Source organism: Armigeres subalbatus, chromosome 3 (genome assembly GCF_024139115.2).
Source record: "Armigeres subalbatus isolate Guangzhou_Male chromosome 3, GZ_Asu_2, whole genome shotgun sequence".
NCBI classification, from domain to species: Eukaryota; Metazoa; Arthropoda; class Insecta; order Diptera; family Culicidae; genus Armigeres; species Armigeres subalbatus.
This window is the reverse complement of record NC_085141.1, coordinates 44,360,310-44,383,725: the sequence shown is the minus strand read 5'-3', so window position 1 is coordinate 44,383,725 and position 23,416 is coordinate 44,360,310. Positions and strand designations below refer to the sequence as shown.

General features: G+C 39.8%; 2 protein-coding genes across 3 annotated transcripts in view; both read left to right on the top strand.

Annotated features, from left to right (window-relative positions):
• Positions 1-666: 666 nt before the first annotated feature.
• LOC134219852 (uncharacterized) lies at positions 667-3,639 on the top strand. 2 transcript variants are annotated; one of them, XM_062698739.1, is made up of 3 exons: positions 667-788; positions 1,429-2,849; positions 2,957-3,639. In XM_062698739.1, exons 2-3 carry the CDS (start codon positions 1,470-1,472, stop codon positions 3,461-3,463), a joined length of 1,887 nt encoding a protein of 628 aa, XP_062554723.1. In that variant the 5' UTR covers positions 667-788; positions 1,429-1,469; the 3' UTR covers positions 3,464-3,639. The 2 variants fall into 2 exon arrangements, with proteins under 2 accessions (XP_062554723.1, XP_062554722.1); XM_062698738.1 differs by lacking the exon at positions 667-788 and having other exon boundaries at positions 1,071-2,849.
• Positions 3,640-6,537: 2,898 nt separating this feature from the next.
• LOC134221609 (uncharacterized protein K02A2.6-like) overlaps positions 6,538-23,416 on the top strand; it is a 34,460-nt gene continuing 17,581 nt past the window's right edge. The window contains exon 1 of the mRNA XM_062700798.1: positions 6,538-9,076. Within this exon, the coding sequence (XP_062556782.1) occupies positions 6,538-9,076 (2,539 nt within the window). The remainder of the gene's footprint in view (positions 9,077-23,416) is intronic.

Here is a 23,416-nt window from a genome sequence, read left to right as displayed (position 1 = left end):
ATAAACTCATATCATATTTTTATACCTCCCATCAGACATGTTTTTTTCCAAGTTCGTTTATTTGGTAGGCTCAGGCATGTATACGGAGCCAAGGTTCTTTGTGATGCACAATCGATATCATCTTATTATTAAATTAGTAAGAGAGGAACAGACATGAAAATAAAAAGAGATAGTTAATAGATCACCTTCACAAAAAATAGTAGATTCCCCTATACCACTCAATGGAGGGCTACTGACTGATACTTTTTCCAGCAGCTACAGCTCTCTATTAATTAAACGACAAGTATCTACAGTACAAGATCAGCTACATCTATTTGGCGCCTGCTTCCTACCCATCTCCCGTCTACAGCGAGGTTGTGTACACTAGCTGATATTCGCCTTGCTAATCTCCTCGCGCCGCCCAACATTGAGACAGTATTCCTGAGCTTCTTGCCTCCAAAACAATTCTTGATCTAATTCATGTCCTCCCAATCGACGTTCGTACAACAAAATTTCCAGCAAATGCGCAAGTAAAAGTGGTCCAACCCCGATGCTCTGCCTAATTTTTTGGTGTATCACTTCAATCAAAATCAACAATCAATTTGTCCAATTCTCGGCTTCTGTCAAAATTGTATACTGTGTGGCTATATTTGAGCGTGCAATGCTTAGTGTAACCTGCGCTCAACCTTTGAGTGGATTATCATATTTCCCACCACCAAGGTTGCACTAACGGTGAGTGCCACCACAAGAAGGCTCATGGCACAGCGGACGCCATTACTCTTCTCTTTCCATTACCAACCGCCCGACAGGTAAGACGTGCATCCTGATAGAACCGGGTGATTCCTTTTCGGTCAATACTTAGACTTTCACAATGGCGATCCTGCCAGGTGTTGTACAAATTTTATACTTTTGTTAACAACTCAAACTAGAACCTGAGCTAAAAGGAATCACCCGGAGAACTGATCGAAAAGAGTAGAAATTAGTGCCAAATTAAAGCCTCCCCGATACAAAGAGCGGATCCTTGAAGATCGCGCATAAGCAGCGGGTCTTTTGATCGCGCATCCGGTAGCGGATTTGTTAATCGCGCAATTTTGAGCGGGTTCTGATTGCGCATTGGAGCGAATCTTGCAATCGCGCACTTGAAATGAATATTATGATCGCGCTATCAGAAGCGGGTCTAATAATTACGCAAATTTGAGCGGATCCCGATTACGCATTTGGAAGCGAATATGGCGGTCGCGCATTTAGCAGCGGATCAAAAGCATCGCGCATTTACTAATGATAGTACAACGAATCCTAAATAAAACTAAGTATTTAACCTATTCACGAATCACACATTTAAATGCATTACTATAATGTTGAATTCACAAAAAAGTAGAAATCAAATCAGAACAAGTTTGTTAAGTAACATACCTAATTTGAATTTTGCATTAATGCATATCGTTACAGTCAAACCAGTGCCGAGTAAAACGACTGCAAAACAAAAAGAAATGGCGAACAATGGAAAATATGTCCGACCGGTTGACGCATCAGAAGATGACGCCGCAATCGGAAGTGACGAACGAAATCAAGCCAACGATGAAGTGAAAAACGACCAATACGATGCAAACAGTGATAACAACAGCTCCCCAACCAGCGAAACAAGCGGCGCTAATACTGATGACGAAGAAGAGCATAGCAACGCATCAAGTAGCTCTTCTCCAAGCTCCCCTTCGCCACCGATTACTCCTTCAGTCCGTGAAGAAGCCCCGACTCAAGCCGCAAGCCAAAATGAATTGGAACAAGTAAGCAACTCCGAACGAATCGAGCGCATGGAGAAGATGATCGCTGGAATTAATGACACCCTGAGTCGTTTCCAGCAAAGCTCTGGCCCAGTGAAGGAACCTACCTCGATCGACAACCGTGATAACAGTTGGAATCTCGCCAATGAAACCACTTCGTTCGGTGCCACCAGCGGAAGCTCCGCGAGTATCCGCTGGGACCATATACAACCATTCCCGGCGAGCGTCCCCGCGAATAAAATGTGGGAGACTTGGAACCGTTATCTGGAAAATTTTGAGATAGCGGCGTCACTGAGCAACGTCAATGACCCAGTTAAGCGAACACAATTATTGTTTCTGTCCATGGGCAGCGAGTTGCAGGAGATTATCAAGGCTGCAAAGCTCCGCCCGAGTCTAACCAGCTCGGACTGTTATAAGACCTTCATATGTAACATTAAGAACTATTTTCGATCCATGACGGACACCGCCGCTGAGCACGAGGCATTTACAAGAATGAGGCAGGAAAACGGCGAAGCTGCGGTTGCGTACCACGCGCGACTCATGTGTAAAGTGCGCTCGTGCAATTACTCCATCGACGACGAGGACCGGTTTGTGCGCGCACAATTACTGAATGGGCTACGGAACAGGGATTTGGTCAGACAAGCAAGGACCTATGGATACGATACCAACTTTATCGTACAGTCAGCTACTAGGGATGAAGCATTCGAAGCTGAAACGCGCCAGCAAGAAAGCCCGAGTGCATTTGAGGTCAGTAGAGTAGAACGTTCTACTTTCAGTAAACGCAAACGTTCAAGCAGTGCGGACGGACCACGGGTCAGTCAATATCGGAGCGGACAGAACAGACCACCAGCTAATCAACAACGAAGAGAACGAAACGGAAACCAAGGATGGCGTCAACGCTGCAACCGATGCTTTTTGTTCAATCATCGGAATGGACAATGCCCAGCATTGAATCGCAATTGCAACAAATGCGGCAAGCGCGGACATTTCGTTGCGGCTTGTCGGCAAAGGCAAGTGAACTCCATGCAGCAAGACCGAGGTGGAAATGCGGGCTCCTCATCTGAAGACAGACATGACGATGTTAAGCAGGTATTGAATGATTAACTAATTATCTTACCATGAATTAAATTTTCGAGATCAATAAAACGAATTTCACACATAATGGTTTCTTTTCATTATAATGTTACTCACTCCAGGAAGTCAACGCTCTTACTTTACAAGATATAATGGTCGAGTGTTCTATAGGATCATCTAGTCCAATACGCTTCTTGATAGATTCCGGTGCAGATGCCAATATAATCGGTGGAAAGGATTGGCATCGGTTGAATGAGGAGTTTAAATCAGGTTTGGCAAAGCTCGAAATGATTGGAAGTACACATAATCTTCTTCACGCTTATGGGAATCAAAAACCAATGACTATCGCATGTACGTTTAAAGCGAGCCTTTTTACAACATCAAAGAGTGCTCCCGCCACGGCAAAAGCTACGATATTCCATGTAGTACCCAGTGGCTCAAGATCCCTGCTAGGGCGACATACTGCAAGCGATATGGGTTTGCTGCAAGTCAACGTTAACCAGTGCGAGATGACAGGAGAACATGATCTTTTCCCAAAAATGCCAGGTGTTAAGGTGAAATTCAGCGTTAACAAGGATGTACCACCTACAAAAAACGCCTATTACAACGTTCCTGCAGCGTACCGGTAAGAACAACTTTCATTCAAACTATGATATTGAGCATAATGATATAGTAGTCAAACATTGCCCTATGACAATACTTACCCCTTTTACCTCAAGTTTAATACATACCAAACAGTCAAAACCATTTAAAAACTAATGTCAGAATATCTATATTATTACTACGAAACACCTTGCTATTGAAAATGCGTTAGATTCAGAAAAAAAGAAATGTCCTTAGAAGTATGAAAAGGTTGCGTTATTTAACCCTTTTGTTACCGACAAAAAAAACACCCTTACGTTACCGACAGGGTACCCGGGTACCCACGGACTTAAAATGATCATAACATAGTCAGTTTTTCACCGATTTCGACAATTTTGGTTGCTACGGATGCAGGAGCTTACCCGCTATTCGATACATGTTACAGAGGACCGATTCGGATTATTTGGTAACCGGAATTCCGGATTAACTGGGCCAAGTCCCAAAGTATGTATAAATTGAAGATATATATTCAACCAAATGAAGATTTCTTGCGTGATGACTAATCAACTTCGTTGGAAATTTAAAGAATATAACTTAACTACGTTACAGGACCATTTTATGAATTAATGCCGGAACGGTTATTCCGGAAACAGGTTCCCGTCGGGCCTAAAGTGGCCACAAACTTATTCTGAAGAAACCCTGGCAATATGGGTATCAAAATTCATGAAATTGTTTCGGAAGCATGATCTGATAAGTAATTGAACCATTGGATGTTTTGACAACGGACCGATCATCCTGGAACAGGTTCCCGTGGGGCCTAAAGTGGCCACAATCTCATTTTGAAGAGGCCCAGGCAATGTGGGTATCAAAATTCATGAAATTGTTTCGGAAGCATGATCTTTTGGGTTATTATGCCATAAGATGGTTTGACAATGGACCGGTCATTCTCACACAGGTTTCCGAGGGGACCCTCATTTAGAAGAAACACTTGCTCTCTTCTTTTCCCGTTATTTCTTGTCAAAAAGACTTGAAAATTCTTGACAGGTACTCATAAATGATTTATAATGAACCACAGACGCTGTAAGTATCATTGGTGTTTGCTGAATAATTTACAAAATAAAAAGAACGACTGAAATTTTCAAAAAATTTATGGATGCAAAATGGGTCAAAAACGTGACAAAAGCGGAACGTGATGAAATCAGGTCGAAAATGTGATAAAATCGGAGAGTGACAAAATCAGGTCAACACTGTGTCACTTCTCTATTCTCATTTCTATCATTTTACTTTTCACTTTTACTTTCAATTTCTCACTGCTAACTTCTCACTATTCACTCCTCACTTCTCATTCGACCCAATAACCATTCGGCCTAACAGCCATTCATCCTGATGACCCAACATCAGTCCCATCTTCTTGGAAAAACATGTTTCCGAAAATATTTCAATAACTTTGATGCCAGGGTGTCTTCTAAATGAGTTTGTGGCCACTAAAGGCCTTTCGGGAACTTGTTCTAGCATGACTGTTCTGGTTGATATCCATTCTATGTTTTCAACTTTATGAATAACATGTTTCAGGAAAAAATCCAAGAATTTTGATACCCATATTGCCAGGGTTTATTCTAAATGAGTTTTTGGCACCTGCTGGCCTTCCGGGAACTTGTTCCAGAATGACCTTTCCGGTTGATATCCATCCTATGGTCTCAACTATATGGAAACGTGTTTCCGGAACAATTCCAAGAATTTTGATACCCATATTGCCAGGGATTCTCCCAAATGAATTTATGATCACTGTGGGCCCTCCGGGAACCTGACCATTCCGGTTGATATCCATCCTATGGTCTCAACTACATGGAAAACATGTTTCCGGAACAATTCCAAGAATATTGATACCCATATTGCCAGGGATTCTACCAAATGAATTAATGATCACTTTAGGCCCTCCCCTCCGGGAACCTGTTCCAGAATGACCGTTCCGGGTCTTATCCAATCTATGGTCTCAAGTACATGGAAAACATGTTTCCGGAACAATTCCAAAAATTTTGATACCCATATTGCCAGGGTTTATTCTAAATGAGTTTTTGGCCCCTACGGACCCTCCGGGAACCTGTTCCAAAATGACCGTTCCGGTTCATATCCATCCTATGGTCTCAACTACATGGAAATTATGTTTCCGGAACAATTCCAAGAATTTTGATACCCATATTGCTAGGGTTTATTCTAAATGAGTTTTTGGCCACTACGGGCCCTCCGGGCCCTCCGGGAACCTGTTCCAGAATGACCGTTCCGGTTCATATCCATCCTATGGTTTCAACTATATGAATAACATGTTCCCGAAACAATTTCAAGAATTTTGATACCCATATTGCCAGGAATGAATTTGCGGCCACTATAGGGCCCACGGGAACCTATTCCAGGATGTCCGTTCCGAGTCCATATGATCACGTGGTCCTAATACGTTGGGAAGTCATAATCCTCGAATTTTCTGCGAAACTGGTAGCTCAGGGTACAAGAAATCATCATTTGGATTCTATAAGATCAACTTCTCCATTTTTGAGACATGGTCTAGCAAATCCGGAACTCCGGTAACCAAGTAATCCGGATCGGTCCTATGTGACATGGAACGGATAGAGGATGAATTTCTTAATCCATAGCAAACGGAATTGTCGAAATCGGTTGAAAACTGACGAAGTTATGGTCATACCAAAACGTGGGTACCCGGGTACCCTGTCGGTACGTTACAGGGTAAAAATATTCAGAAGCCCCTCCCCAAGCCCCCCCTTACTGGATTTTCATTTTCGTACCACCCAAACCTTAATTTTGCCGAGTTTGAAGATGTCACGGAGTTTCAATTTCCTGCGATGTTCAGAACCCTAAAAAAAATTCACTTGAAAACGAAAAAGGTACCCGGGTACCCTGTCGGTAACAAAAGGGTTAAAACATAGATTCAATAATATTGACACACTACAAAGCATGTATTGGACAATAAAACCCATTGCTTTATTTTAAAGAAATATACCGAATTCTGAAACACAGCTCAGTCTTAAATTACGACCCAATGCACTATTTACATTGACACCACACTCATATCGATTACAGAGATGCAGCACGCCAAAGATTACATGACATGGAAAAACGAGGGATAATTGAGAAGGTGACGTCGGCTCCCGATTGGATAAGCGGCATGTCCGCTGTTGCCAAGGGCAGCAATGATTTCAGACTTGTTGTCAATATGCGCGCCCCCAATCGCGCGATCAATAGAGAATACTACCGACTCCCTCTGCTCGACGAAATAAGGGTTAAGCTCCACGGTTCTAAGTATTTTTCAAAGCTCGACCTAAGCAACGCCTTCTACCACCTCGAGCTAGCAGAAGAATCACGGGAATTAACCACTTTCCTAAGCGAAGACGGCATGTATAGGTTTACGCGACTCATGTTCGGCGTAAACTGTGCGCCGGAAATCTTCCAGCGCGAGATGGTTCGCATCTTAAAGGATGTCAGTAATAGCATAGTATATATCGACGACATACTACTCTTCGCCGAAACGTTGGAAGAGCTCCAAGCCACAGTTGCAACGGTTCTACAGATATTGCGGCAAAATAATTTGACAATCAATCAAACGAAGTGTGAATTCGACCAGACTAGAATAAGGTTCATTGGTCATCATCTCGACGCTGACGGATTCCATATTGATGAGGAGAAGATAAAAAGTGTACGCTGTTTCAGGGAGCCGACCACCCTGTCCGAACTTCGAAGTTTTCTCGGCCTAGCATCATTCCTCAGCCCCTATCTGCAGAATTTTGCTAACACCGCAAGTCCATTGTGGGCAGCAACCGCGTCTAAAGCATGGACATGGGGACCGGAACAATCGGAAGCATTCATAATGATGAAAAAACAAATTATCGATTGCACGATCTCATTGGGCTTCTTCTGCGAGAATGATAAGACCGTCTTATACACTGACGCTTCGCCAGTTGCTTTAGGTGCTGTTTTGGTGCAAGAGAGCCCTCGTCAAGCACCGAGAGTAATAAGCTTTGCATCCAAGGCCCTCACCCCTACAGAGAGAAGATATGCACAGAACCAGAGGGAGGCCCTAGGTGCAGTATGGGCGGTGGAACATTTTTCCTACTTCTTGTTAGGTAGGAATTTCACGCTTCGTACTGACGCCCAGGGAATAGCTTTCATCCTGAACCGGTCCAGGGAAGAGTCGAAGAGGGCTCTAACACGAGCGGATGGGTGGGCATTAAGGTTAAGCCCTTATAATTATAACGTCGAATTCATCCGGGGTGTCGATAATATCGCGGATACGTCATCAAGGCTTTATAACGGAGAAGACGCACCATTTGACGACGAAGAGAGCCCATGGGAATTAGCGCCACTTGAAGCCAACTCCGTAGAGTTTCTGACGGAGACAGACATAAAGACAGCCACCGACCAAGATGAAGTTCTACTCCAAGTAATAACTGCGCTTAAAACAGGGTCGTGGCACAAGGATCTGCGGAAGTACCAGCTGGTTGAGAACGACCTAGTGGTCAAAAACGGGATCGTCGTCAAAACCGGATGTGTTATTGTGCCAAAAACGCTCCAAACACGCGCACTGGAAGTAGCTCACGAGGGACACCCGACGATTGCGAAGATGAAGAGCATAATGCGACAACGCGTATGGTGGCCCGGTATGGCCGGCGACATAACCAAATGGGTGGCTTCATGCAAAACGTGCTGTGTTAATGGTAAACCAGAAAGAACAACTCCTATGCAGCGCGTGTTTGTTCCAAGGGCAGCGTGGGAATCGATTGCCCTGGACTTCAACGGTCCTTATGTCAAATTCGGTGGAATTTTGATCCTCGTTATTGTAGATTACAGGTCAAGATTTATCATCGCTCGTTCCGTAAAATCTACAAGATTCGAATGTGTTCAGAAAATCCTTGACGATGTTTTTGAGAAAGAAGGATACCCTAGACACGTGAAGACCGATAATGGACCTCCGTTCAATGGAACAGATTTCCTGGAATACTGTAAGAAACGCGGCATCTCATGCACATTTTCGACTCCTCTTTTCCCGCAGCAAAATGGGCTTGCCGAAAGCTACATGAAGCTAATTAACAAAGCTATGGCCACTGCATCTGCTGAAAAAACAAACTACATTGAGGAAATTAAAAAGGCCGTCAATTCTCACAATTCCGCTGCACACAGCATTACCAATATACCACCGGAAGAGGTAATGTATGGTCGCAAGATTAAACGCGGATTACCACTAATTCAACATGGTAAATCGGACTACAATGACGATATGCTAGATCAGAGAGACCGCGAACAAAAACTAGCTGGCAAACGCAGAGAGGATGCCCGCCGGGGCGCCCGCGAATGTAAAGTAAAGCCGGGTGACGAGGTGGTTGTAGAGCGATCTAACCGTTCGAAAGGAGAATCACGTTTCTCTCCTACGAGACACACGGTAATTGAGGAACGAAATGGAAGCCTTGTTCTGAATGATGGCAATGGGAAAGTCGTCAAACGTCATGTCTCCCAGACAAAAAAAGTTTCTCGCTGGAGAAACACTGATGAGCAGGACAGAAATACCGCTAGCAGCGAGGCAGGAACTTCGGCAGGAACCACATCATCAGGACCTCTAGCACAATCCCCGGAAAAAACGCCGAGACCAACTCGCGGTAAGAAAATACCAGCATTCCTCAAAGATTACGTTCAAAAAGTTGGGATTGAACGTACGCACGAATAATCTCATGGGACCCTTTTTCGAATTCAAAGCTGAAACACAATATTTGCTATTAATATAGAGAAGAATAAATAGAAATAGAAAAACAAAACCTTACCTTACTATTAAAAAAAATAGCACTCTAGATATATCATTTACCCAAGGAAACGATCAGAATGGAAATTTATTGACGTTTCTTCCTTTTTCCTTTCTGTACAAAGGTTTGCCATCAATGTTGGTGTGACTGTGTTGGAAAAAAATTAAATGAATGAATGCGCAACGAGGTTCGAGACGAGGATATATGCATCTTATGGTAGTATCGTAGTATCGATCATTCTCACACTACGTGTGCACTTACATATACAGTACTCGCATATACGACGATACGATTTGTAATTCATATGTACTATTTACCTTGTTTCCATACGTCATAGAGATACCGCGAACGCACAAACACATTTATTATCGATGTTTGGTATTTACCTCTGTTTGAAATGTGTATAATGTCATGATTGCCGGGGGGTGATTGATGCATATGTGAACAAACACTGAACGAAATGCAATAGGCCTTTTCATGTGACACTGCCGAGACTGCACTTGTTTACAACCGCTGAACAGGCCTGTAAGTCCGAAGCTGTCACTTTCATAGAAGAACTGTCAATTGACGATAAAATCAGCTGTTTTTAAACGTCTCGTGAAAAGGCCCATACATATTTTGTTGCTTCGTAACGGATGATACGCAACATTTATTTTATGGAAATGTCTTATTGCACACTTTCCACCTTGATGGAATCCGATCTTAAAAAGTGCGAGAGAGATGATAAAATAATGTTCTGTCGGTTGGCGGGATGTTGAAAAGGGTGAATCGTTGCGGTAACGGGAATGAATGAACAAATGGACTTGACGAGATTTCGAAAAATTAAACCATTTATTATTATTATTTTTTTTTGACGATTTCAAATTAGTTACAACGCAAAATAAATAGTGCAATCGAGCATTATGACTTCAATGTTGATTCAATGGACAATATTTCACAGGTAAATGCATTTAGTTGAAAGTAATTATGTAAAACCTTTGACATCATTGATAATGCACCACATTGAATTATTATGATACACGCGGCTTGACTGGTTTGCTGTTATACCTATTGAGATGAATGAAAGTTAATGTGCATTTTTTTTCTTCAAACTCATTTTTTTTGTTAGAATGTAATACATAGCAAAGCGTTCCTTTTTTCCGGAGAAGAGGGAAGATGTGTGGCTATATTTGAGCGTGCAATGCTTAGTGTAACCTGCGCTCAACCTTTGAGTGGATTATCATATTTCCCACCACCAAGGTTGCACTAACGGTGAGTGCCACTAGGGATCCTATATTAAGAGATGTGCGAATACTTTTCCAGACAATTTAGCAACGCTGTTACTTTCGTAAACAAACGCTGCCAGCACTTGCCGTGGCGCAAAATGTTGGAGCTCGAACATGACTTTGCGCATAATGGCATTTTCAGATTTCGTTATCTAACGTCCAACAGTGCATTATCACTAGAATAAAAGTACAATACAAATGAACAAAGTACCATGCATAAACTAGACGACTTCATCTTGCCAATGTAAAACAAATTGTTTATTCGACAAAACTTTTCGTATTTTTTTCCTTTTTAATCGCAATACCTTTCAATCCGCAGCAATAACAATGTTCATTTGGCTCAGCTTCTGACAGCTCTCAATGTTCGATTGGCTCAAGATGGCCGCTTTCGCATATCTCTGAATGTAGGATCCCTAAGTGCCACCACAAGAAGGCTCATGGCACAGCGGACGCCATTACTCTTCTCTTTCCATTACCAACCGCCCGACAGGTAAGACGTGCATCCTGATAGAACCGGGTGATTCCTTTTCGGTCCATACTTAGACTTTCACAAATACCAACTTTAATCGCGTGATCTATTAACTCCATTATCGTTAAATTATCGAGTTAACTTATGTTAAATTCTCGAGCTCCTATAATAATTGAGTTGATTCATCTTTATCGCAGCAAACAATTACGTTGAACACAATTAACTTTATCGGCGATAACAATAAATTAACGATTAACATCAAGGTTAGGAAGCGATCTGTTCAAGATTAGGGTATTGAATGGTATTGAATGCAATCCCAGCAACTGTCTAAACCCAATGCATATTCAAAACAATGCAAACAGTCAAGCCGACTTCAACCGCCAGCGAACCCTTCTTCTTGGACTCGGCGATCATATATTCCAAAAGGGTACTCTACCTTCCGAGATAAACGTGAACATTATTTACTTCTTGAGGTCGTTTTTTTTTTCGAAAGAATCGATTTAAATTAGAATTGAATTGAGTTGTAATTTGAAATCTGTATTATCTGGCCTTTCTAAAATATGAACTTCACCCCTGAACATTGAATAAAATCGTTTTTAAATAAAAAATAAGTTTTCTAAGGAAACATAGAAAAATCCCGGGATCCCGGGATTTCCCGGGATATACGAACAAGTGCATCCCGAATCCCGGGACAACGAAAATGGCCGGGAAATGGAAACTCTACACCAAATGCCCTCAACATTTTCCATTTCTAATGTCGATACAGGAGTTTTTGAAAGAGCTTATCGCACCGATAAAGGCAAACTGATGTGGGCTACTTCAGTCGTTTTAATGTGCCACTCCTCGACGACCAGTGGTATACCCTATAGGGTTACATTATGACTTAGCACTAAAGCGGTCCTTTTGAAGCTAATGTCGGACCTAATATCAGATCGGCTGCTGCAAGCACTGCATCGCTTTATCGCTGTTTTTGATGGGATTAATATCGGATTAATATTGAGGATCGGATTAATATTGATATGAATTCCAGGAGCAGTTCCCATATCATAAAAATAACAAATTTTGCTATGGCTAAGAACCAACTAATAGCTCAAGATATTGATTAGGTCTTGTTAATAGAAATTTGCCGCAACTTCTATATGACTCGATTCAATTGTATATGAGTGACAGAATGTCGTTTATAACAAGTGTGCTGCTGCTCGGGAACCAATCGGTGGATTTAAAACTGTTTCCCCTAACATGAAAAAATCTCCATATTGGTTCCATAGACTCGTGTAAACTATGCACAACTGCATCTCTAGATCGGACTGGAAATCGAACCCAGCCACCTTCAACATGGCCTTGCTTTGTACCGCGCTTTTTACCGCACGGCTAAGGAAGAACCCCCAATTTTCCAATAATGTACGAAGTTATATATTTAAAGTCTCTACTATTTGTTGCCAGCGTACAACGGGTTAAAGAAAGGGGTTCGGGTCATTAAGTTTTTTAAGTTTCGAATGTATTTCATTCGTCCATTACATAAAACTTTAATAGTATACCCGTGTCCTTTGTTTAGTGCAGTTTGTTTCTATTAAGAAGAAATGAAGCAGTCGTTTTGTGTTATGATATTTATCAAACTTAATGTGAGGCCTCTATAGATCGATGCACCGCTAATTTTACTTTTCGAGAAAGAACTTTTACTGACCCAAAGCATACACAAACATTTTGCATACGTTTTGTCAAACTTTCACTAGACAATCACACACTGTGTAACCAAAGGGAGAAGGCCCAGCCCCAAACGAAGAAACCGTTCTGCCGGCTGTCAGTAGAAGATATAAATTTTCATTATATATTACCGCATTAGATACATGTCACGAGGGACTTTGCTGTCCCTGGAGCGCCAACCGTGCCATACCATGTGCTGGTTGTGTGTCGTCTGTCGGACGTCGTTACTCGTTACTCGCGTTTGTTACATGGATGGTCCCTTCTTGTACCGGGAAAAGCCCGGACCAGAGAACTCCGCTGAACCAGCAACCATAGACCGCGCGATGTCATTTCACCGTGACAACGCACCCGGTTCACGTCCAACCAGGGAGGCGCACAGATTGCCTCCTCGGGGGGCGCTGGTCCACCGTCGATAATCTGCCGCGTTCGTCGTTACGTTTTCGTAGGCTCAGCTCAAGCCTGGAACGTGCTAATTCGCACTTTTCTAACCACACCGTGCAACGCTTAGAAACACGGATGAAACTCCTCTTGCCAACTCCGGGATTGACATTCAATAGAATTCAACCTAAACGCTTCTTCCAGTGCATACAATTGATGCCCAAAAGAGGCAAAAGATGCTACACCATTTAAATAACAATAACTTCGATTGTAGATTGCGTGTGGCCTCTAGCGCCAGCTCGTGGTTGGTTCCTCTCCGGGAATCGGAATCGGGGCCGCACGTGATGGCGATTGCTTTTGCTTGCGTGCGAGAGCGTGAAATCAGTTGTAACGGAGCGTGCAGAAGTGTGTTCCCGGAAGGCTTGGAACGGTATCTTCCTAGACGTTGCCATTGATGGCGGTGGCAATGGTGGACGTTCGACAAAATTAGATTCCATTTGCTTGTTTGACCACGTTGAACACAACTTTTCGATCCAATGAAATGGTTCTAGAAGTTTGTTCTAGAATTCTGAAAGATGTTAACACGCAGATTTAATCAAAATGAAAAAGACAATTTTACAGCACTTAACACTATTATTTGCAGCTTTCGATTAAAATTGACAATGATGACGAATAATATGCTCTCCTGGGTCAAATGGATTTGTAAAATCCTTTTAATCCGAACATCGAAATAAAAAATAACAGAAAAAGGTTAATTCGTTGCCGACACGCGGCGGGTAAAAGGATAAACAAATCGCTTTTAACTGCCTGAAGGCACATCGAAGGCTAAAAAATGGCCTAAAAGATTTTTTTCTTACCGTTCGCGATTATCACTCTCAAACAGGTAAAGCTTAGACGAAGTTTCTCTGCGATGAACCTGGATGAAGAATAGAAATTGTACTGATCGAGAAGAACAGTTGTGATTTACTGAAGCGTTAGAAACTGAAGCTGCTGACCAGTTAGACCTCCACTAATCGATGACCAGCCAGATTTGCAATAAAAGCGAAATGGAAAATGAAATATGTGATAAGGTAATGTGGTCGAATTAAATAAATAAAATTTATGATGTAGAAATTAGTAGAAATAGCTACCCCAGCCAACACAAAATCGCATATGCTAGCGAATAAGTGTACAAGGTGGAGGCGATATAGGCGCATTCCTGCATTTGACTGCGTGCAAAATGCACGTATATGGCCTCTACTTTGTACACTTATCCGCTAAGATATACAATCTTGTGTTTGCTGGGACGTTAAGAAAATCATCGAAATCGAACTAGTTCGGCAGGTTATGCTGAAAGGAGGCTGGGATGACGCTGAGGGAAAAAGAAGGAAGAACAAAAAAGTAAGATGAAGAAAGAAGATGGAAAAAACAAGAAGAAAGTAGGAAAAAGGAAGGTGAAACAACGAAAAAATAGAAGAAAGAGGAAAGAAGGATGAAAAAAAGGAAAAAGGAAAAAGAAAAGAAGGAAAAAGAAAGGAAGGAAATAGGAAGAGGAAAAAATGAAAAGGGAAGAAGGAAGAAGGAAAAAGGAAGAAAGAATAGAGAAGAAGGAAGAAAAAGGAGGAAAGAAGGAAGACTAGAAAAGAAGAAGGAGAAACGGAGATGGAAAATGGAAGAAAAAGTAAAACAGAAGGGAGGACGAAGAAGGAAGAAAAAAGAAAAAAGAAAGAATGTGTAAAAAATAATAAGACATAGTGAAGAAGTAAAAAGCAAAGAAGTGAAAAGAAAATATTGAAAAAAATGGACAAAAATGAAAAAAAGGATGAAAAATAAATTTAAAAAGAAAGGAAGAAAGATGCAAGAGGTAAGAAAGAGGAAAGAAGAAAAAAGAAGCAAGAAAGAAAAAAAAAGGATCTGCCTTTCACATCGCATTTCTTAATTTTTAGGAGGAAGGAAGAAGGAATCAGGAAGAAAGATAAAGGAGGGTGGAAGATGAAAAAAGTAAGAGATAAGAAAGAAGTAGCGAAGATAGAAGAAGAGAGAAAAAAGTAGAAAGTAGGAAAGAAGAATGAAGGAAGAAAGAAGAACCAAGAAGAATAGAGGAAGAAAGAAAGAAGAAAGAAGAAGGAAGAAGGAAGATCGAAAAAGAAAGCAAGCAAGAGGAAGAAGGGAGAAAGAAGAACAAAGAGAAAAGAAGGAAAAAGAAAGAAGGGAGAAAAAAGAAAAAGGAAAAAAAAGGAAGGGAAAACGAAAAAGAAGGAAGGACGAAAAAGAAAAAAAAAACCCAGATTAATCCACCTAGCGTTGATGGAGACTTTCTCTTGTGTTATAAAATAGTATTTTGGTCATAACTTTTTAGCCCATAGTCCGATCTGCGCCAAATTCAGTAGGAAACAATGGGACAGGATTATGCGTCGAATGCAACCTTGCGCGCAAATCGGTTAAGGATCAGTGCCTAAAAATTAGTGAGTTTTTTGGCGGGTTTTGCGCACAGACGTACACACACAGACATCACCTCAATTCATCGAGCTGAGTCGATCGGTATTTTTCCAGTCCTTCTATAAATAGATCATTTTTGGAGCGATCATATAACCTTTACGTATGCTTTGTATACGAGAAAGGCAAAAAAAGGAAAAAGAAGAAGGAATAAGGAACAAGTAAAAGGGGAGAAGGAAGAGGAAAAAAACCCTGAATAATCCACATAGCGGTGATGGTACCTTTCGCGTGTATTATAAAACAAGAAAATACATAAGAGTAACAAAAATGCTCATAAGAGAAGTCAAAATTGGACTTTAGGGAAATAGATGCAGTTATCTCCATCAATTCACATTTATTTGCGTTCATTTGAATACATTGAGAAAATTTTGAATTTTTCTTCCCGATGGGAAAATGGGGGGAAATGATGTTTTTTTAATAACTCTGGAACGATTTGGCCAATTTTCAATAGCAAAAAATTAGGAAAAAGAAGAAATAAGACGTAAAAAAGCAGAGAAAGAAAAGAGAAATTGACGACGGAATTTTTCGGCTCTTTCAGTCTTATGATAAGCCTCAACTGGGTTCTGCGTCAACTATCCGACGTTTCGGTGTTTATTACACCTTCTTCAGGGATTTAGAGGTTGCGTTTTGTTGTACTTATGCAGTAAGAAACGTGTACGAAGCCTCTAAATCCCTGAAGAAGGTGTAATAAACACCGAAACGTCGGATAGTTGACGCAAAACTCGTTTTAGCTTATCATAAAGACTGAAAGAGCCGAAAAATACCGTCGTCAATAATCAATCACACTTACACAGCAACAATCAAAGAAAAAGGAAATATTGAAAATTATAGAAGGAAGAAATAAAATTGAAAACTGATGACCAAATAAATTAGAAAGAAGAAATAAGAAAGATAAAAGAAGTAAGAAATGGGAAAGAAGAAGCAAGAAGGAAAAAGAAGGAGGCAGGAAGAAACATGAAGGAGAGAGGAAGATGGAAAAAGAAGAAGGGAGAATAAAGAAGGAAGAAGAAAGAAAGAAGAAAGAAGTAGCACAGAGAACAGACATGGAGGCTCGAACAAAATTTCTTGCAAAACATGTGAAAATAAACAAACGGAACCTCAACGCCATCGACGTCGACATTGCAAGTCACAATGTCATTTTGACAACACGATGGCGCTGATATGCTCTTGCATGCATAACGACACTAGCGCACGGTGGCATTTTTTGATGACGCTAGCGCTGATTCTGCACGGGATAACGGCGACATTCCAAAGTTATTTCAAAACGAACAGTAAAAAGTTATCACAACATAGCGAGTGTAGCTTCAACGTCTGTTCTCTGTGGAAGTAGTGAAGAAGGAAGAAGAAAGGAGGAAGTAGGGAAGAAAGGAGTATAAAATAAGGAATAAAGAAAAGGGAAGAACGAAGAATGAAAAAGTAAGAAAACAGAAGGATGAAAGAAGAATAAATAAGGAAGAAAGAAGAAGAAGGAAACAGGAAAGCAGAAGGTGTACCGATACGGAAGGCTGTGTTGGAATCAAGTGCTGCGAATGGAGGTAGCGAAATCAATTAGTCGTAGTCGGATGGCAAAACAAGATTATAACATGATTGTAACAACATCAGTTATTTATAGCAACCGTTGATATAATCGAGTTGTGATAAAATATTATCACATTTTAATTTTATTTCTTAACAAAATTATAACAGAATTAGTTATGTTTCATAGTTTTGTTAGAAAATTTGGTTATTTTAACAACATCCCGAACCAAGTTTATAACAGCCTATGTTAGAAAAACTGTTGAATTCAGTAACACAATATGATATGAATTAGTTATTCTCTCCTGAGTCCTGAGTCTAAGTCCTATGCGAAGACGAACAACGAAATGCAAGGCAATAGGTTGTATCGTTTAAATGTTAATCTATATTGGTACCTAGTGTTATGGTATTGATCTCACAAGAAACATTTTATTTTGTAGCAATAATCTAAATATCTTATATCGTCAATTAAATCCAACTATCAGCTTCTTATATAATACTAGCAAACATACCTTCAACATACTGATATTGAATTTGCTAACAACCGCTTAGAACATGTGTTCCTAAAATGTGGGCCGCGACTCCCAGGAAGGTCGGGGGCTGATCAATGATGGATTGAGAAATACGAATCTTGATTCATACTTTTGTCCCACAAATCTGTCACAGCCATTGGATTTGGATCTATGTAGTGAACGGAGAACAATAAATTTTGAGATTTTGTTAAATACAATGGAATCCAAATAATTCAAATCCAATCCAATTCCAATCCAAATCCAATCCAAATCCAATCCAAATCCAATCCAAATCCAATCCAAATCCAATTCAAATCCAATCCAAATCCAATCCAAATCCAATCCAAATCCAATCCAAATCCAATCCAAATCTAATCAAAATCCAATCCACATCTAATCCAAACCAATCCAAATCCAATCAAATCCAATCCAAATCCAATCCAAATCCAATCAAATCAATCAAACCAATCAAACCAATCCAAATCAATCCAAACCAATCCAAATCCAATCCAAACCAATCAAATCAATCCAAATCAATCCAAACCAATCCAAATCAATCCAAATCAATCAATCAAATCAATCCAAATCAATCCAAACCAATCCAAATCAATCCAAATCCAATCTAAACCAATCCAAATCAACCCAAATCAATCAAATCAATCAAATCAATCCAAATCCAATCCAAATCAATCCAAATCAATCCAAATCCAATCCAAATCCAATCCAAATCAATCCAAATCAATCCAAACCAAAACCAATCCAAATCAATCCAAACCAATCCAAATCAATCCAAACCAATCCAAATCCAATCCAAATCAATCCAAATCAATCCAAACCAATCCAAATCCAATCAAATCAATCCAAATCAATCCAAACCAATCCAAACCAATCCAAACCAATCCAAATCAATCCAAATCAATCCAAACCAATCCAAACCAATCCAAACCAATCAAATCAATCCAAACCAATCCAAACCAATCCAAACCAATCCAAATCAATCCAAATCAATCCAAATCCAATCCAAACCAATCCAAATCAATCCAAATCAATCAAATCAATCCAAATCAATACAAATCAATACAAATCAATCCAAATCCAATCCAAATCAATCCAAATCCAATCCAAATCAATCCAAATCAATCCAAATCAATCAAATCAATCCAAATCCAATCCAAAACCAATCCAAACCAATCCAAATCAATCCAAACCAATCAAATCCAATCAAACCAATCCAAATCAATCAAATCCAATCCAAACCAATCAAATTCCAATCCAAATCAATCCAAATCAATCCAAACCAATCCAAACCAATCCAAACCAATCCAAAACCAATCCAAATCAATCCAAATCCATTCCAAACCAATCAAACCAATCCAAATCAATCCAAACCAATCCAAATCCAATACAAACCAATCCAAACCAATCCAAATCAATCCAAATCCAATCCAAATCAATCCAAATCCAATCAAACCAATCCAAATCAATCCAAACCAATCCAAATCAATCCAAATCAATCAAATCAATCCAAACCAATCCAAACCAATCCAAATCCAATCCAAATCAATCAAATCCAATCCAAACCAATCAAATCCAATCCAAATCAATCCAAACCAATCAAATCCAATCCAAATCAATCCAAATCAATCCAAACCAATCCAAACCAATCAAATCAATCAAATCAATCCAAACCAATCAAATCAATCCAAACCAATCCAAATCAATCCAAATCCAATCCAAATCCAATCCAAATCAATCCAAACCAATCAAACCAATCAAATCCAATCCAAATCCAATCCAAACCAATCAAATCAATCCAAATCAATCAAATCAATCAAATCAATCCAAACCAATCCAAATCCAATCCAAATCAATCCAAATCAATCCAAATCAATCAAATCCAATCAAATCAATCCAAATCAATCCAAATCAATCCAAATCAATCAAATCAATCAAACCAATCCAAATCAATCAAATCAATCCAAATCAATCAAATCAATCCAAATCAATCCAAACCAATCCAAACCAATCCAAATCAATCCAAATCAATCAAACCAATCCAAACCAATCCAAACCAATCCAAATCAATCCAAACCAATCCAAATCAATCCAAATCAATCCAAATCAATCCAAATCAATCAAATCCAATCCAAATCAATCCAAATCAATCAAATCAATCCAAACCAATCAAATCAATCCAAATCAATCAAATCCAATCCAAACCAATCCAAACCAATCAAATCAATCCAAATCCAATCCAATCCAATCCAAATCCAATCCAATCCAAATCAAATAAAAATCCAATCCAAATCCAATCCGAATCCAATCCAAATTCAATCCAAATCAAATCCAATTCCAATCCAAATCAAATAAAAATCCAATTCGAATCCAATCCAAATCCAATCCCAATCAAATAAAAATCCAATCCGAATCCAATCCAAATCCAATCCCAATCAAATCCAAATCCAACCAAAATCTGATCCAAATCTTATCTAAATCTGTTCGAATTTCAAATCATTTCCAATCCATTCTAAGTAATATAATGACGTGGTTTTTTCAATCTAACGCGAACTCATTTTGATCCAAATTCTAAAAGATAATGTGGGAGGGTCGCAAGCAATATGCGATTCTGCTAGATGGGTCGCCTGTACAAGTCGTTTTTGAACATCTGGCCTAGGATATGATATTTATCTAAAATTTCGCAGAGATATCATACTTAAATTAGATAGCAAGTACAGGGGATGGACAAAATAATTAGGATAGGCAAATTTTGGGTAAAATTAAATGTGTTGTAACTATCTTAGTTATCGTTCGATTTTGACAAATCAGGCATGCCCGAACTAGGAAATTAATGCAGTTTGATGGAATGTCCATGGAACCGACTATGGCCACCGGATTCCGGAGATATTCCGGGTTTTTTTCGGAGGTAGGTTCAAAACCGTAAATTTGAGGTGGATATTAGAAGATGTTGTGGTTAAAAAATGAATAATCACGGTGCCCCGGTAGACCGTTATTATAAAATAAAAATGTCCATCAAAACCAAGTACAGGGCTCGATTCCTGTGGTAATTCTGCACCTCTGGACCAATTTTTAAAAAAAATCCCTAGGAGGAATCTCGAGAAATCTTGATTTGAAGTTTTTAGTTAGGAAATTTCAAAAGAATCCATATAAGAATCCAAAAATATCATCAAAACCCCTAAATAATCCATCTAAATAGATGTCCTTCAATTCTTCTTATACCGGGTCGGAAGTAACCACCAGGGTTGCAGCAAGCTTTGCAGGGTTGCTGTCCGGCATTCTTGAAACATGCCCTGCCCATCGTACCCTTCCAGCTTTAGCTACCTGGGTACTGGGTTCGCCGTAGAGCTGGGCGAGCTCTTGTTTCATCCTTCGCCGCCACAGCACCATTCTCTTGCACAACGCCAAAGATGGCCCTAAGCACCCGTTGCCGTTATTAGAACCATAAATATTTACAACTGACTTATCTTAAGTATGTTTTTGTATGGCTAACTTGCTCGAGTTAAGTATAAGTGTTGCTTTCCATGTTTAATAGAATGAGAAGTAAAAATTAATTTTAATTTAGTGTTTATGTTCATAATGGAGAGCAGTAAGACCAGAGTTCGTGTAGAATAATAGTAGTTAGAAGCTGTTATACTCGATCACAGCACTTATTAACCGATCTTTGCTGCCAAATCTCGTCAAAGTTCTAATCAACGGACTAGAAAAAGCATGTTTGATATGTAAGCCAAGACCTATTCCGGTACATCTACAGAACTCAGAAACATGATAATTCAAGATATGGTACTTTGATGTGAATGGAAGCTGCGGCTTTTTCCAGCTGCTAGCAAAGCCCTCAATTGCTTCCTCAAAACCATGCTCGAGTTTAAAAAGAGCTGTATCTTGCGTACACTTTTTTGAAATTATTCAGAACTTGCTGATTTGAATATTAATTAGAAAATTGTTAATTGTTACTTAAAGCAGAGTAACTTACCGTGACGTAATCCAAAAGGTCGGGATTCTAGTGAACTCTATGTTATTTGTTGATGCCTCATCTGTACTTGGTTTACCCATAAATTTACTCAACATGAGGTTTCTCGAGCAGCTTTAAACAATTCCGAACTAGGTGTGTAGTGGCGGATATAAGTTTAAAAATTGAATATTTTATCTTCGTTGTAACCGAAAATCCAAAAGAATATGCACAAAGCTTGTAAAATTCTTCTCTGTTCTCTTGTTTTTCCTGATGTTTTCCTTGGTTCTCGAGATCTCATTCTATATGCCGAGCTCGCTCTTGAAAATCGTAGCTTTTCCTTACCGCCATCTTTGGAGTCATTACCAGTCCGATGATCCTTGTGCGGGGAAATCTCAGAATTTGATAAATCTCCGTCAATTCAATTGTTACAGCATCTGACGAAGATCTAACCTGTTATATAATGCTAAACAACTACACTACTTTAAACAAATCTTTAAGCTGTTGGTTTTTTCATCAATTTCTTCCGTACTCCAATCTTTACTTCTGATGCTCGAATACATTTGTGAATACAATAAAAAAATACAGACTTTAATCTGAATGGCATTCAACAAAAAATCTGCAGCCTGCACGTGAATTCATGAATGGTTCTGAACGAAAGGTAGCATTCTTGAAGATAGACGGTTTCAAGCCATACAAAAAACATACCTAAGTCAGTTTGGTGAGCTTAATCAGTTGTAAAAATTTATAATTGTAATAAAGGCAACAAATGCAAACTGGTTGAAAACAACTTGGACCACTTTTTGGACGGCTTTGAAGGTATTTTGGGGATATTATTGAATTAAAATATAGATTCTTTTGAAATTTCTTAATTAAAAACTTCAAATCAAGATTTCTCGAGATTCCTCCTAGGGATTTTTTTAAAAATTGGTCCAGAGGTGCAGAATTACCACAGGAATCGAGCCCTGTACTTGGTTTTGATGGACATTTTTATTTTATAATAACGGTCTACCGGCGCACCGTGAATAATATTAGTAACCACAAATGAAGTAGGGCTCTTGCTGATTGGAACCATATATTGAGATTTGGAATCGGACCAGAATCAAGTGAGATATGGCCATTTATTTAAAATCGGTTCCGATCGATACTTATCAAAGGGGATAGGCCACAAATTCATTTGAATCTCGCTTTTTGATAGATCATCCACCATGATTTCATTCTAGAAGGCCTCTTATGTGTCCAGAATGAAAAACCAATTGAATAAACGAATCCTGGAGTCGCTGGGATGTCCCCGGGGAACCTGTGGAAGGGGACATTTTAGTTTTACCACCAAAACCAGTCATTCGACGGCTCTTTTTTCATGGGTTTCGATCAGGAAGCGAAGTATGAATATAAAATGGTCCATTGATGGCTCTGACCGCTTCCAGGATCTACGGATTGGCCCCGGGGAACCTGTGGAAGGGGACATTTTAGTTTTAGCACCAAAACCAATTATTCGAAGGCTCTTTTTTCATGGTTTTCGATCAGGAAGCGAAGCATGAATATAAAATAATCCATTGATGGCCCTGGCCGCTTTCAAGACCTATGGATTGGCCCCGGGGAACCTGTGGAAGGGGACGTTTTAGTTTTACCACCAAAACCAGTCAATCATTCGACGGCTTTTTTTTTCATGGTTTTCGATCAGAAAGCAAAGTATGAATATAAAATGACCATTGACGGCTCTGATCGCTTCCAGGACTTACTGATTGCCTTTGAGGATTCTGTGAATGAGGACATTTTAGTTTTAGCACTAAAACCGATTTTTGATCAGGAAGCGAAGTATGAATATAAAATGGTCCATTGACGGCTCTGACCGCTTCCAAGACCCACGGATTGCTCCTGGAGAATCTGTGTAAGGGGACATTTTATTTTAAGCAT

Excerpts from the sequence above, each read along its gene's own strand:
- LOC134219852 (XM_062698738.1), top strand. The coding sequence starts at position 1,335 with ATGTTGAATTCACAAAAAAGTAGAAATCAAATCAGAACAAGTTTGTTA. Across the intron at positions 2,850-2,956 it reads GACATGACGATGTTAAGCAG|GAAGTCAACGCTCTTACTTT; the intron begins GTATTGAATGAT and ends TACTCACTCCAG.